At 43.9% G+C, this 13602-nt stretch overlaps 1 protein-coding gene across 1 annotated transcript in view; it reads right to left on the reverse strand.

The window, feature by feature from the left end:
* Positions 1-12685, reverse strand: part of metap1 (methionyl aminopeptidase 1) — a 38665-nt gene extending 25980 nt beyond the window's left edge. The window contains exons 1-4 of the mRNA XM_079527686.1: positions 12393-12685; positions 6780-6831; positions 4570-4673; positions 2615-2675 (exon numbers count right to left, since the gene is read on the reverse strand). Of these exons, the coding sequence (XP_079383812.1) occupies positions 2615-2675; positions 4570-4673; positions 6780-6831; positions 12393-12575 (400 nt within the window). The 5' untranslated portion in view covers positions 12576-12685. The remainder of the gene's footprint in view (positions 1-2614; positions 2676-4569; positions 4674-6779; positions 6832-12392) is intronic.
* Between the last annotated feature and the right edge of the window lie 917 nt (positions 12686-13602).

The following is a 13602-nucleotide window of genomic DNA, read 5'->3' on the forward strand; positions in this document are numbered from 1 at the left end:
TACTGTAGCCCCTCAGCAAGATGTACTGTACTGTACTGTACTGTACTGTACTGTACTGTACTGTACTGTACTGTAGCCCCTCAGCAAGATGTACTGTACTGTACTGTACTGTACTGTACTGTACTGTACTGTAGCCCCTCAGCAAGATGTACTGTACTGTACTGTACTGTACTGTACTGTACTGTACTGTAGCCCCTCAGCAAGATGTACTGTACTGTACTGTACTGTACTGTACTGTACTGTAGCCCCTCAGCAAGATGTACTGTACTGTACTGTACTGTACTGTACTGTACTGTACTGTAGCCCCTCAGCAAGATGTACTGTACTGTACTGTACTGTACTGTACTGTACTGTACTGTACTGTACTGTACTGTAGCCCCTCAGCAAGATGTACTGTACTGTACTGTACTGTACTGTACTGTACTGTACTGTAGCCCCTCAGCAAGATGTACTGTACTGTACTGTACTGTACTGTACTGTACTGTACTGTAGCCCCTCAGCAAGATGTACTGTACTGTACTGTACTGTACTGTACTGTACTGTACTGTACTGTACTGTACTGTACTGTAGCCCCTCAGCAAGATGTACTGTACTGTACTGTACTGTACTGTACTGTAGCCCCTCAGCAAGATGTACTGTACTGTACTGTACTGTACTGTAGCCCCTCAGCAAGATGTACTGTACTGTACTGTACTGTACTGTACTGTACTGTAGCCCCTCAGCAAGATGGCCGCCGGGTGAACTACGTCAGAGACTCCGCCTTGAGCCATCTAGCATTTATATATAATGTCTATGGGCTGGTAGAGTACTCAGAACTAGACATCCCACAATGCACTGGGCCATCTAGCCTTTATACATAATGTATATGGGCTGGTAGAGTACACAGAACTACACATCCCACAATGCACTGGGCCATCTAGCCTTTATATATAATGTCTATGGGCTGGTAGAGTACACAGAACTACACATCCCACAATGCACTGGGCCATATAGCCTTTATACATAATGTCTGTGGGCTGGTAGAGTACACAGAACTACACATCCCACAATGCACTGGGCCATCTAGCCTTTATACATAATGTCTGTGGGCTGGTAGAGTACAGTACACAGAACTACACATCCCACAATGCACTGGGCCATCTAGCCTTTATACATAATGTCTGTGGGCTGGTAGAGTTCACAGAACTACACATCCCACAATGCACTGGGCCATCTAGCCTTTATACATAATGTCTATTTTTATAATTATAGGCTTTTCTTTTTTGCTACTTTTGTGCAAAACTGTTATACGACAAAGTACATTAACTAACAAAAATGTACAAAAAAAGTTGTAATATGGAGATACAAGGTTAGCTTCCCGACAGACTGTATTGAAATCCTGGCCGCTCCAGTGCAATCCTCTCACACGCTACAGAAATAGAACCGTCAGGCCTGACGTTCCCCTAAAAATACTCCATCCAGTATTCTGTGGGCTCCCATCAACGTGACATCCTTATTTAAGTGCCAGTGTGAACTATAGGCCTTATAAAATAACTATAGGCCTTATAAAATAACTACAGGCCTTATAAAATAACTACAGGCCTTATAAAATAACTACAGTCCTTGTAAAATAACTACAGGCCTTATAAAATAACTACAGGCCTTATAAAATAACTACAGGCCTTATAAAATAACTATAGGCCTTATAAAATAACTATAGGCCTTATAAAATAACTATAGGCCTTATAAAATAACATCCTTATTGAAGTGCCAGTGTGAACTATAGGCCTTATAAAATAACTATAGGCCTTATAAAATAACATCCTTATTGAAGTGCCAGTGTGAACTATAGGCCTTATAAAATAACTATAGGCCTTATAAAATAACTTCAGTCATTTTTAAAACAGTTTTTTCTCCCCCATCAATGACTCACCCCACGAAGCCTTGGATTCATGTCGCTAACCCTAACCCTAACCCTAGCCCCACGAAGCCTTGGATTCATGTCGCTTTGGATTCATGTCGCTAACCCTAACCCTAACCCCACGAAGCCTTGGATTCATGTCGCTAACCCTAACCCTAACCCTAACCCCACGAAGCCTTGGATTCATGTCGCTAACCCTAACCCTAACCCCACGAAGCCTTGGATTCATGTCGCTAACCCTAACCCTAACCCCACGAAGCCTTGGATTCATGTCGCTAACCCTAACCCTAACCCCACGAAGCCTTGGATTCATGTCGCTTTCCAGCGCCAGTAATCCAATGTTTGACTCATGTAAGTTAATAGGAATTTTAAGAGCAAAATGATATCTAACCCATTCTCCGCCTATTATTAGTGAAAACGCCTCAGTACTAGAGGTCCTGGTAGGAGATAAAACAGCAGAGCTGGTGGGGGTATGTGACTGACTGACAGTCACTGACTGACTGACTGACTGACTGACTCTCACACACACACACACACACACACACACACACACACACACACACACACACACACACACACACACACACACACACACACACACACACACACACACACACACACACACACACACACACACACACACACACACACACACACACACACACACACACACACACACACACACACACACACACACACACACACACACCTTACCTAGTGGGTGGTCTGCGTAGTCTGGTCTTTGGATGTCTCCAGGTACTAGCCTCATGGTGGTCTGCAGCAGAACAACAGCAGGGTTCAGGACCCCCACATAGACACTCAATAGACCCACGGACCCCCACATTGACTCTAGGGGTCCAGGACCCCCACATAGACACTCATTAGACCCACGGACCCCCACATTGACTCTAGGGGTCCAGGACCCCCACATAGACACTCATTAGACCCACGGACCCCCACATTGACTCTAGGGGTCCAGGACCCCCACATTGACACTCATTAGGCCCACGGACCCCCACATTGACTCTAGGGGTCCAGGACCCCCACATTGACACTCATTAGACCCACGGACCCCCACATTGACTCTAGGGGTCCAGGACCCCCACATTGACACTCATTAGACCCACGGACCCCCACATTGACTCTAGGGGTCCAGGACCCCCACATTGACACTCATTAGACCCACGGACCCCCACATTGACTCTAGGGGTCCAGGACCCCCACATAGACACTCATTAGACCCACGGACCCCCACATTGACTCTAGGGGTCCAGGACCCCCACATAGACACTCATTAGACCCACGGACCCCCACATTGACTCTAGGGGTCCAGGACCCCCACATTGACACTCATTAGACCCACGGACCCCCACATTGACTCTAGGGGTCCAGGACCCCCACATTGACACTCATTAGACCCACGGACCCCCACATTGACTCTAGGGGTCCAGGACCCCCACATTGACACTCATTAGACCCACGGACCCCCACATTGACTCTAGGGGTCCAGGACCCCCACATTGACACTCATTAGACCCACGGACCCCCATGTGAAAAAGGTATGCCAGGGAGGGACCCCCATGAGAGAAGATCATTACGGCTCTAGCAGTGATTCTCAACACGTTTAATTTCAAGGACCCCCAGTTTGACATGCATTAGTCTACGGACCCCCATTTAATGGCATTTCTATCTCTAGGACCCCCCAATTTATGTTGTAAAATCGATGTTAATTTAACTCTGAGAGTACAAATGGAACCAAATGGACCCATTAGGGTCCATTTGTACACTTTCACCTCTCTCACACTCTCACCCACACCTTTGTACACTCTCTGAGTTACAGACCCATAAGGGTCCATTTGGTTCCATCTGTACACTCTCTGAGTTACAGACCCATAAGGGTCCATTTGGTTCCATCTGTACACTCTCAGAGTTACAGACCCATAAGGGTCCATTTGGTTCCATCTGTACACTCTCTGAGTTACAGACCCATAAGGGTCCATTTGGTTCCATCTGTACACTCTCTGAGTTACAGACCCATAAGGGTCCATTTGGTTCCTAAATATGGACCATTTGTACACTTAACACCTAATGATTTACAAATTAAGCACTGGGTGACGGTGTTACCGCCAGAGACCCAGGCCCGTCCCCGGTCCGTGGCGTTAAGCCCTGGCTCGTCCTCAGACCGTTATGGTACCACAGCTTTTCAGCACCGAGTGCCGCGCTATGGTCCCTGGCATGCGTTTTCAAATGGGGGTCCGCGGGGCTCATTAGTCTCAATGTGGGGGTCCTTGACATGAACAGGTTTGGGAAACAACTCACCAGGGGATAGTGAGGCTGTAGTTTAACCAACTCACCAGAGGATAGTGAGGCTGTAGTTTAAACAACTCACCAGGGGATAGTGAGGCTGTAGTTTAAACAACTCACCAGAGGATAGTGAGGCTGTAGTTTAACCAACTCACCAGGGGATAGTGAGGCTGTAGTTTAAACAACTCACCAGGGGATAGTGAGGCTGTAGTTTAGACAACTCACCAGGGGATAGTGAGGCTGTAGTTTAAACAACTCACCAGGGGATAGTGAGGCTGTAGTTTAAACAACTCACCAGGGGATAGTGAGGCTGTAGTTTAGACAACTCACCAGGGGATAGTGAGGCTGTAGTTTAGACAACTCACCAGGGGATAGTGAGGCCGTAGTTTCCCTGTGAAGTGGTATCCTGGCCATGGGTCTGTGTTGGTGTCCTTCTCCACGCAGTTCTGACATTCACTAGAGACCTCCTCTGTACACACACAGGCACGCGCACACACACACACACACACGCACAGGCACGCACATACACAGGCGCACGCACGCACGCACGCACGCACACACATTAATAACGCAAAAGAGAAAAGAAGAACATGACTGCATCTCAAGTAATCAACACACTATACTATAAAAAACTTCTCAAACATTGGCCAAACTGTACAAGAATAAATAAGAATTGAATAAAAAAAAGAAATAAGAATAAAGAAATAATAAAAAAACAAAATAAGAATTGTCAAATAAGGAGGCTACAGTTATTGAGTGCCTCGCATTGGCGTTGTGAACTTGTAGATCTGCTATTTCCACAATATGTATATCTGTAGAACCGACAAACAAAATGTAATGCCTCAACTCCTGACATTACAAATAATATGAATTGATTTTGGTTCACAAATTCACGACCGTGTTCTGTACGCCCTCGTAAAAAACAGAAATGAACGCAGTTTTTAGAATAAAAATATCTTGGATTTCTCATGTTTTGCTCAAAACAAGCTTGATTTGCACCTCACCTTAACCCCAGTAAAACTATGTCTAAACCTAACCTTAACCCCATTAAAACTATGTCTAAACCTAACCTTAAGTCCAGTAAAACTATGTCTAAACCTAACCTTAATCCTAACCTTAACCTCAGTAAAACTATGACTAAACCTAACCTTAATCCTAACCTTAACCTCAGTAAAACTATGTCTAAACCTAACCTTAATCCTAACCTTAACCTCAGTAAAACTATGTCTAAACCTAACCTTAAGTCCAGTAAAACTATGACTAAACCTAACCTTAATCCTAACCTTAACCTCAGTAAAACTATGACTAAACCTAACCTTAATCCTAACCTTAACCTCAGTAAAACTATGTCTAAACCTAACCTTATTCCTAACCTTAACCTCAGTAAAACTATGTCTAAACCTAACCTTATTCCTAACCTTAACCTCAGTAAAACTATGCCTAAACCTAACCTTATTCCTAACCTTAACCTCAGTAAAACTATGCCTAAACCTAACCTTATTCCTAACCTTAACCTCAGTAAAACTATGTCTAAACCTAACCCTATAGAGCACCGAAGTCTGACGTCACTTTCAGTAGAGGGCACCAACACACAGGTTCATGTATGTTTTTATTTGCATCGCAATCTCCATAGGGGGATTTTAGGTCGCTTCATATAAGAACTGTGTTTGAAAAATAAACCGACCACCTCAGCGTTTCTGTCAGGGGAGTGGCTGTGCGTCGTTAATGATGTCCATTCATATTTGATACAGCCAGTTTCTAGAGAAAATGGAATTAATGTGACCGCAAAAGCCTTGAAACTACATATGAATGCAATGTCGCTGAGCATATACGTCACGCCCAGCTGTCAACATATTGCGTTCCTGAGATTCCTCGTTGACGTAAGCTCAGCTGGTGGTGACTCGACTCGTACTAACCACGATACATTATATATCAATAAAATAAAAATAAAAATAAACGTAATTAACGTTCAGTTTCTGTTGTGCGACGGGCTGCGGGCAGAAGCAGCCTACCCGGAAATGTAGTCTCTGGGTTGTTTGGCTCGTTTCTAACGCTTATTTTGTTACTCTTTGGGTATATTTGTACATTTCCACCTTCAGTCGATGCTTCATATCCATATGAGTGAAAAGGCTGGGGTGATCGGTTTATTTTTCAAACACAGTTCTTATATGAGGCGATCTAAAATCCCCCTATGGAGAGTACAATGCTTATAAAAAGATACATGAACCATGGCGCTCACTGCCCTCTACTGGTAGTAGAGGGCAGTGACGTCAGGACTTCGGTGCTCTATTCCTAACCTTAACCTCAGTAAAACTATGTCTAAACATAAACTTATTTCTAACCTTATTCTCAGTAAAACAAAATAAGGAATACAAGAACCGCCGCACCGAGCGGCCGGCGTGAGGTCGGCGGAAAGATCGAGGGGCGAGGTGGTTTAGGGGCGACCGTACCTGTACCAGTGTTTGGAAACCAGCGGTCTAAACAAGTACCAGGTGTCATGACTGTACGTGGGCGGTACAGTACATACCTGACTCATTTACAGCGAGGAGTCATAGTGACTGTGGGAAATACGTACTTGCTTTTTTGTGCAGCTGCTTATGAGTTCCCCAACTCCCTTTGAAACATTCCTGCAGAACCAAGACAGACAAGAGAAAATGCAACGTGAGATTTTAGGATTCACACTTCATTGGAGAAGAGAAACATGGCAATGATAATAATGAATTGCATTTTTATAGCGCTTTTCCAAGTGCTCAAAGCGCTTTACAATGGTTCATTCATTCATACATTGGGAGGTGAAGGTTCATTCATTCATACATTGGGAGGTGAAGGTTCATTCATTCATACATTGGGAGGTGAAGGTTCATTCATTCATACATTGGGAGGTGAAGGTTCATTCATTCATACATTGGGAGGTGAAGGTTCATTCATTCATACGTTGGGAGGTGAAGGTTCATTCATTCATACATTGGGAGGTGAAGGTTCATTCATTCATACATTGGGAGGTGAAGGTTCATTCATTCATACATTGGGAGGTGAAGGTTCATTCATTCATACATTGGGAGGTGAAGGTTCATTCATTCATACATTGGGAGGTGAAGGTTCATTCATTCATACATTGGGAGGTGAAGGTTCATTCATTCATACATTGGGAGGTGAAGCGGCGAACAGTCAACGCCAGCGTCCTCGTTTCCCACATTCACACACCAATGGTGGCAAGCTCACAGCGACCGACTCATTGGAGGCAATGTAGGGTTCAGTGGTTCAGTGTCTTGCCCAAGGACACTTCGACATGTGGACAGGAGGAGGAGGAGCCGGGATTCGAACCGCCGACTCAGGGATCATTGGACGACCTGCTCTACCTCCTGAGCCACAGCCGCCCCATGATAATAGTGTCTTAACCCGTTCAGGGCGGGAACCCCTTTTGGTGTTTTAAAGCACTATGTTATGCTTTAGCTGTTGAACAATAGCAGATCTACAAGCTCATAGCGCGGCACTCGCTTGTAGGTCTGCTGCTATTTTTTAAAAGTCATGAAAATGTGTGCAATTCATGGAATATATATTCTTTCATCGCAAACATTTTAACTCATATCTTTGCTTCTGGGGGGGGGGTCCCTGGAACAACAACAACAACATATTTTCAGATGGGGGTCGGCGGCCAATTACATATATTTTTGGGGGTCCTTGACATGAAACTGTTTGAGAACCAATGATATAGAAACATGGGGTTTAACCCTGTGAGAACCACCGATATAGAAACATGGGGTTTTTCAGAAAACTGTCAGGATTTAGAAGACATTTGTAGAATCGTCCTCAGGTCTAAAAGTGTAAATGAGAAGCAGTGGCTCCCAAACGCTTTTAGCTGTTAGCACAAAACCCTCTGGGCTGTGTGAGTTATCCTTTCAGAATTTACCTGCGTTAAATTGTACATGCTGTATTGTTGTGCAATTTGTAGCGTCGATATTCAATCAATCAATGCCATAGTATTACGGTATTTAATCATTAACCCATTTTGACCTGGGAACGATTCTACAAATGTCTTCTAAATCCTGACAGTTTTCTGAAAAACCCTGTGTTTCTGTGTCAGTGGTTCTCAAACATTTTCATGTCAAGGACCCCCAAGATTATCTGTAATTGGCCGCCGACCCCATCTGAAAATATGTTGTTCCAGGGACCCCCTCCCAGAAGCAAAGATTTGAGTTAAAAACTTTGGCTCTGAAAGAATATATATATATTCAAAGATGTGCGTCACATTTTCACGATTTTTCAAAAATAGCAGACCTACAAGCTCGTAGCGCGGCACTCGGTGCCGCGCTATGAGCTTGTAGATCTGCTATTTTCCAAAAGCTAAAGTATAACATAATGCTTTAAAACACCAAAAGGGGTTCCCGTCCAGAATGGGTTAAATCAAATGACAACTTATGAAACGTACAAGAATACAGTAGGAATCAGTCATTTAAGCCCTAGTTTTAAAAAGGGCTAAAATAGCCAATCAAAAAGCTCATTACAACGCGTCACATCGCAACATCTTGTTAAGTGTGCAGATCAGCTATATTTGTACCATAAATATGGATTGATTATTGATCCTTATCCATATCATTATCATCATTATCAATATATGGATTCATTTTAGATGAATTGATGACTTCAATTAACCCATTTTGGGCCGGAACCCATTTGTTTTCTAAGCGTTATGTTATGCTTTAGCTATTTAAAAATAGCAGATCTACAAGGTGCCGCGCTACGAGCTTGTGGGGTTTTTCAGAAGACATTTGTTAGAATCGTCACACACACACACACACACACACACACACACACACACACACACACACACACACACACACACACACACACACACACACACACACACACACACACACACACACACACACACACACACACACACACACACACACACACACACACACACACACACACACACACACACACACACACACACACACACACACACACACCCAGTGTGCTTCTCAAGATTAGTTTAATTGCAATGAATGACCCCCAATAATTTGTAACAATGCCAGAGTTACAGACTAAAAGGGTCCAATTGGTTTATTGGAACGCCCCTTTAAGGAACCCCCGAGCGACCCAGACTCCACTTTGAGAATCACTCATCAAAGGCAGAAGTACTGCTACTACTAGCCTCCACTGGGTACCACAATATTAAATGTATCATTCGTCAAAATGTATATTAACCCATTCTGGACGGGAACCCCTTTTGGTGTTTTAAGCATTACGTTATACTTTAGCTATTGAAAGCTCGTAGCGCGGCAACAGAGTGCCGCGCTACGAGCTTGTAGATCTGCTATTTTTGAAAAATCGTGAAAATGTGGTGCAAATCTTTGAATATATATTATTTCAGAGCAAACGTTTTAACTCAAATCTTTGCCTCTGGGAGGTGGTCCCTGGAACAACATATTTTCAGATGGGGGTCGGCGGCCAAATACAGATAATCCTGGGGGTCCTTGACATGAAAATGTTTGAGAACGACTGACGTAGAAACAGGGGTTTTTCAGAAAACCGTCCAGATTTTGAAGACATTTTTTTAGAATCGTCCTCATCAGGTCTACATGGGTTAAACAGTGGGAAGCGATCCGGTACATGTATATATTATATTATAATATGTATACACTTAAACATATTATATTATAATATGTATAAGTGTCACATGACTCTATATTAGTCTAGTAGACAGCCCATAGAGCCCCATTGTGAACCCGGACATGTTGAGTACACCAAGGTTTTATGTTAGAAATGTTTAGTATGGGTCCCCAGCATGTAGAAACTGCCGGATGCTAACTTGCATATGTTGAGCAATTTTCATAAATCGGCATAATCTGTGACCATACCATTAACAACCTATAGAAGGCAACATATTCAAAATTTCATCATGCTTTATTTATGTAGCATGTCAAACTAGGGGGTTTTCATGATGCTGAATCCATTTCAAACATTAGTTTTGCAAAAGAAAAACACTCATTGGGCTAAAACGGCCAATGCCGTCATCACAAATGTGATGATGTCAGATCTACAGGCTCACAGCACGTGTTGTGTTGTTAAGCTTGCAGATTAACTATTTCTGCTACTTTGTACGTTTTTTGGGAAATGGAAGTATGTATTAACAGTTTGCCGAATGGGTCCATATTTCACATGAAAGCACAACTCAATACAGAGACCGTCACCGCTCTGTGGACGACACTCTGATAAAGCTGGTTTACAACACGGTCCACCATGTCCAATTAAAGACAACAGTATGCACAATTTTACAGTGAGGTATTTGTATATTTAAGTTGTGTCATATATAGCTCTGCCCTACATGTGCAATGTGTGATTACGATGCCTAAACAGAAATGCAAATTGTAATGTTGAAATGTTAAATGCAACACACACACACACACACACACACACACACACACACACACACACACACTTAATTCCAATTATTTGTGTGACAAATTATGAACTTAAATTTGTAATCGTGACTCATGACAGCCCTGCATGAGAATCTGCGTCCCCAAACACACAGTCACACAGTCACACACACACGCACACAGACACACACACAGTCACACACACAGACACACACACACACCAAACGGGGTGTAAAAATATCTGTCCCAGCCAGTGGGAAACAGGAGCCCTTCATGGCTGGCCCTGGGGCATGGAGGCCATGGAGGCCATGGAGGCCATGGAGAGAGAGAGCGTGGATTGGACTGGAGTATGTTGGCTGTCACACTCACGCATAAAACTTTTACACTTTAGTTTACCATTACACCGTATTGGGATCCAATCCAAACAAATTATTCACACCCTCGTGTGTCTGGTCAGGCTGCCCTGGACCTTTAGCCCATTCTGGACGGGAACCCCCTTTTGGTGTTTTAAAGCATTATGTTATACTTTAAGCTATTGAAAAATAGCAGATCTACAAGCTCATAGCGCGGCACCGAGTGCCGCGCTACGCAAATCATGAAAATGTGGCACAAATTTGATTATATATTCTTTCACAGTGAACGTTTTTAACTCAAATCTTTGCTTCTGGGAGGGGGGTCCCTGGAACAACATATTTTCAGATGGGGGTCGAAGGCCAAATACAGATAATTCTAGGGGTCCTTGACATGAAATAGTATGAGAACGACTGACATAGAAACATAGGGTTTTTCAGAAAACTGTCAGGATTTAGAAGACATTATTTTGTAGAATGGAGCTCATGGGTCTAACTGGGTTATAGCGATCCATCTGCCTCAGAAAGACAGAAAAGGAGCAGAAATCAGAGCCTAAAGCAGGACTGACTGATTCCTCCATGGCTGCTACACCGACACTGGTGACCCGTCGTATCCTGTGACTCCGCTCTGCTGTCACCTTACAACAGCAGCGTTTTGATTGATTGAAGTATTTATATTAACAGTTTTGCAGAATTACAGTACATGTCAAGCACAACTCAATACAAAGACTGTTAACTGTGAGCGGACGACACCATAAAGCACTTGTTTACAAGAGGGTCCACCTTCATGTTCAATTCATCATAAAACGGTAACCCCCCAGGAGCTACCGAATTTGTCGGGGTAACCGATGTCGGCGTGACGACCCCACCCACCCGGGGCTGAGGTTAAGTGGAGTTTTGGGGTGCTGTTATTAACCTAAATGATATGGCTCTCCCCCCCCCCTCAGACAGACAGATAACAGATCTACATACACGCTAACAACGTTAACGCTCTTGTTATGGCTTCGTAGAGCCGCTCTTTTTATTGATGTCGTTATGATTTCATGGACGAGCCTTATGTATTCCTCCAGTCAGAACCGGTGGAAAACGTGCTTTCCCCTTTCCCGTTTACTGCTCGCTTCCTCCATGTCCGGCCTGGAGCCCCGCCCACCGCATCCGGTGCTCTCCCCCCACGTACACACACGACAAAACACACACACGTTTCCGTATCCTGTTCTAGACCGGACGTGCCTTTTTCAACGCGAATAGAACAGCTCCCGACCGTAACGTTCGATCGTCTGGCGGATGGGTGTTTGTGTGTGTGTGTGTTGTATGAAGCAGTGCTTCTGGCTGCCATGGGGCCTTATTGATGGTCATTATGATGCGTTTTTATGACGCCTTTCAGAAAGAAGACAAAAAAAAAATCAAAATTTCAAAATAAAGCCCAGTAGGACCAGAACCACCACCACCGACCTGCGAGCAGAAGTAGGATCCCGGGATGTGTAGCTTGATGCAGGTGGGACACTGCAGCTTGGCCTCCTTGCCGCAGCCCTCCGTCTCGCATTCTCTCTGCTGCTGTTGTTGCTGGTCTTCTCCTTGTTCTTCCTCTTCTTGCTGCTGCTGCTGTTGATCGGCGTCGCTGCTGGTGTTCGCCATGCTGCCTGCCTCAGCCTGCCGTGTCGAGGAGGAGGGAGGGAGGGGCGGGCGAGGCGAGGCGAGGAGCACGGAGCCGGGGACAGGCTGGGACTGGGGGTGGCAGCATGGGGTACTTTGATTTCACCCGTACAGTTTGCTGTAAGGCACTTACTATTTACAATTTAGGCATTTATGCAGACGCTCTTAATCCAGAGCTATTTACAATTTAGGCATTTAGCAGACGCTCTTAAATTTAATCCAGAGCGATTTACAATTTAGACATTCAGATGCTCTTAATCCAGAGCGATTTACAATTTAGGCATTCAGATGCTCTTAATCCAGAGCGAATTACAATTTAGGCATTCAGATGCTCTTAATCCAGAGCGAATTACAATTTAGGCATTTAGCAGCTAGACGCTCTTAATCCAGAGCGATTTACATTAAGCAAGAACAAAAAGCATGGCAATACATCACATACATAAAAAGTATAGTTATCAAGAAACATGCGTAAACTAAGAACGTAACAGTGGAATATCTTTATAATGAAACTATATAAACTATACATATATACTATACTTATGTACTATAAAGTGCTATGACTACATACAATGAAATTCTAGTGCTGTCTACGTAACATGCTATACATCTGTTATAAGCCACCATCACTTATGGTGGTGGTGGTTGTGGCTCAGAGGGGTAGAGTGGCTGGGAACCGTCCGCAAGGTTGCCAGTTTGAACCCTGTGGGCTCCCCCAGAGTTAGTGTGGAAGTGTTCTTGAGCAAGACACTGAACCCCTAATTGCTCCTGATGTGCTGGTTGGTGCCTTGCATGGTTTCCTCCGCCATCGGTGTGTGGATGTGTGTGTGTGTGAATGGGTGAATGTGATGCACAATCTGTGTAAAGCGCCTTGGATTTGTGGATATGAATGGATTTGTGGATATGAATGGATTTGTGGATATGAATAATATGGAATAATGTTATAATATGTATTGTGGATATCTGGAACATTACTTTTTACAAGGAAATGTTGAACTACAGTTACAGATGA

The sequence above is a fragment of the Electrona antarctica genome, assembly GCF_951216825.1.
Source record: "Electrona antarctica genome assembly, chromosome: 18".
In the NCBI taxonomy this organism is placed as follows: domain Eukaryota; kingdom Metazoa; phylum Chordata; class Actinopteri; order Myctophiformes; family Myctophidae; genus Electrona; species Electrona antarctica.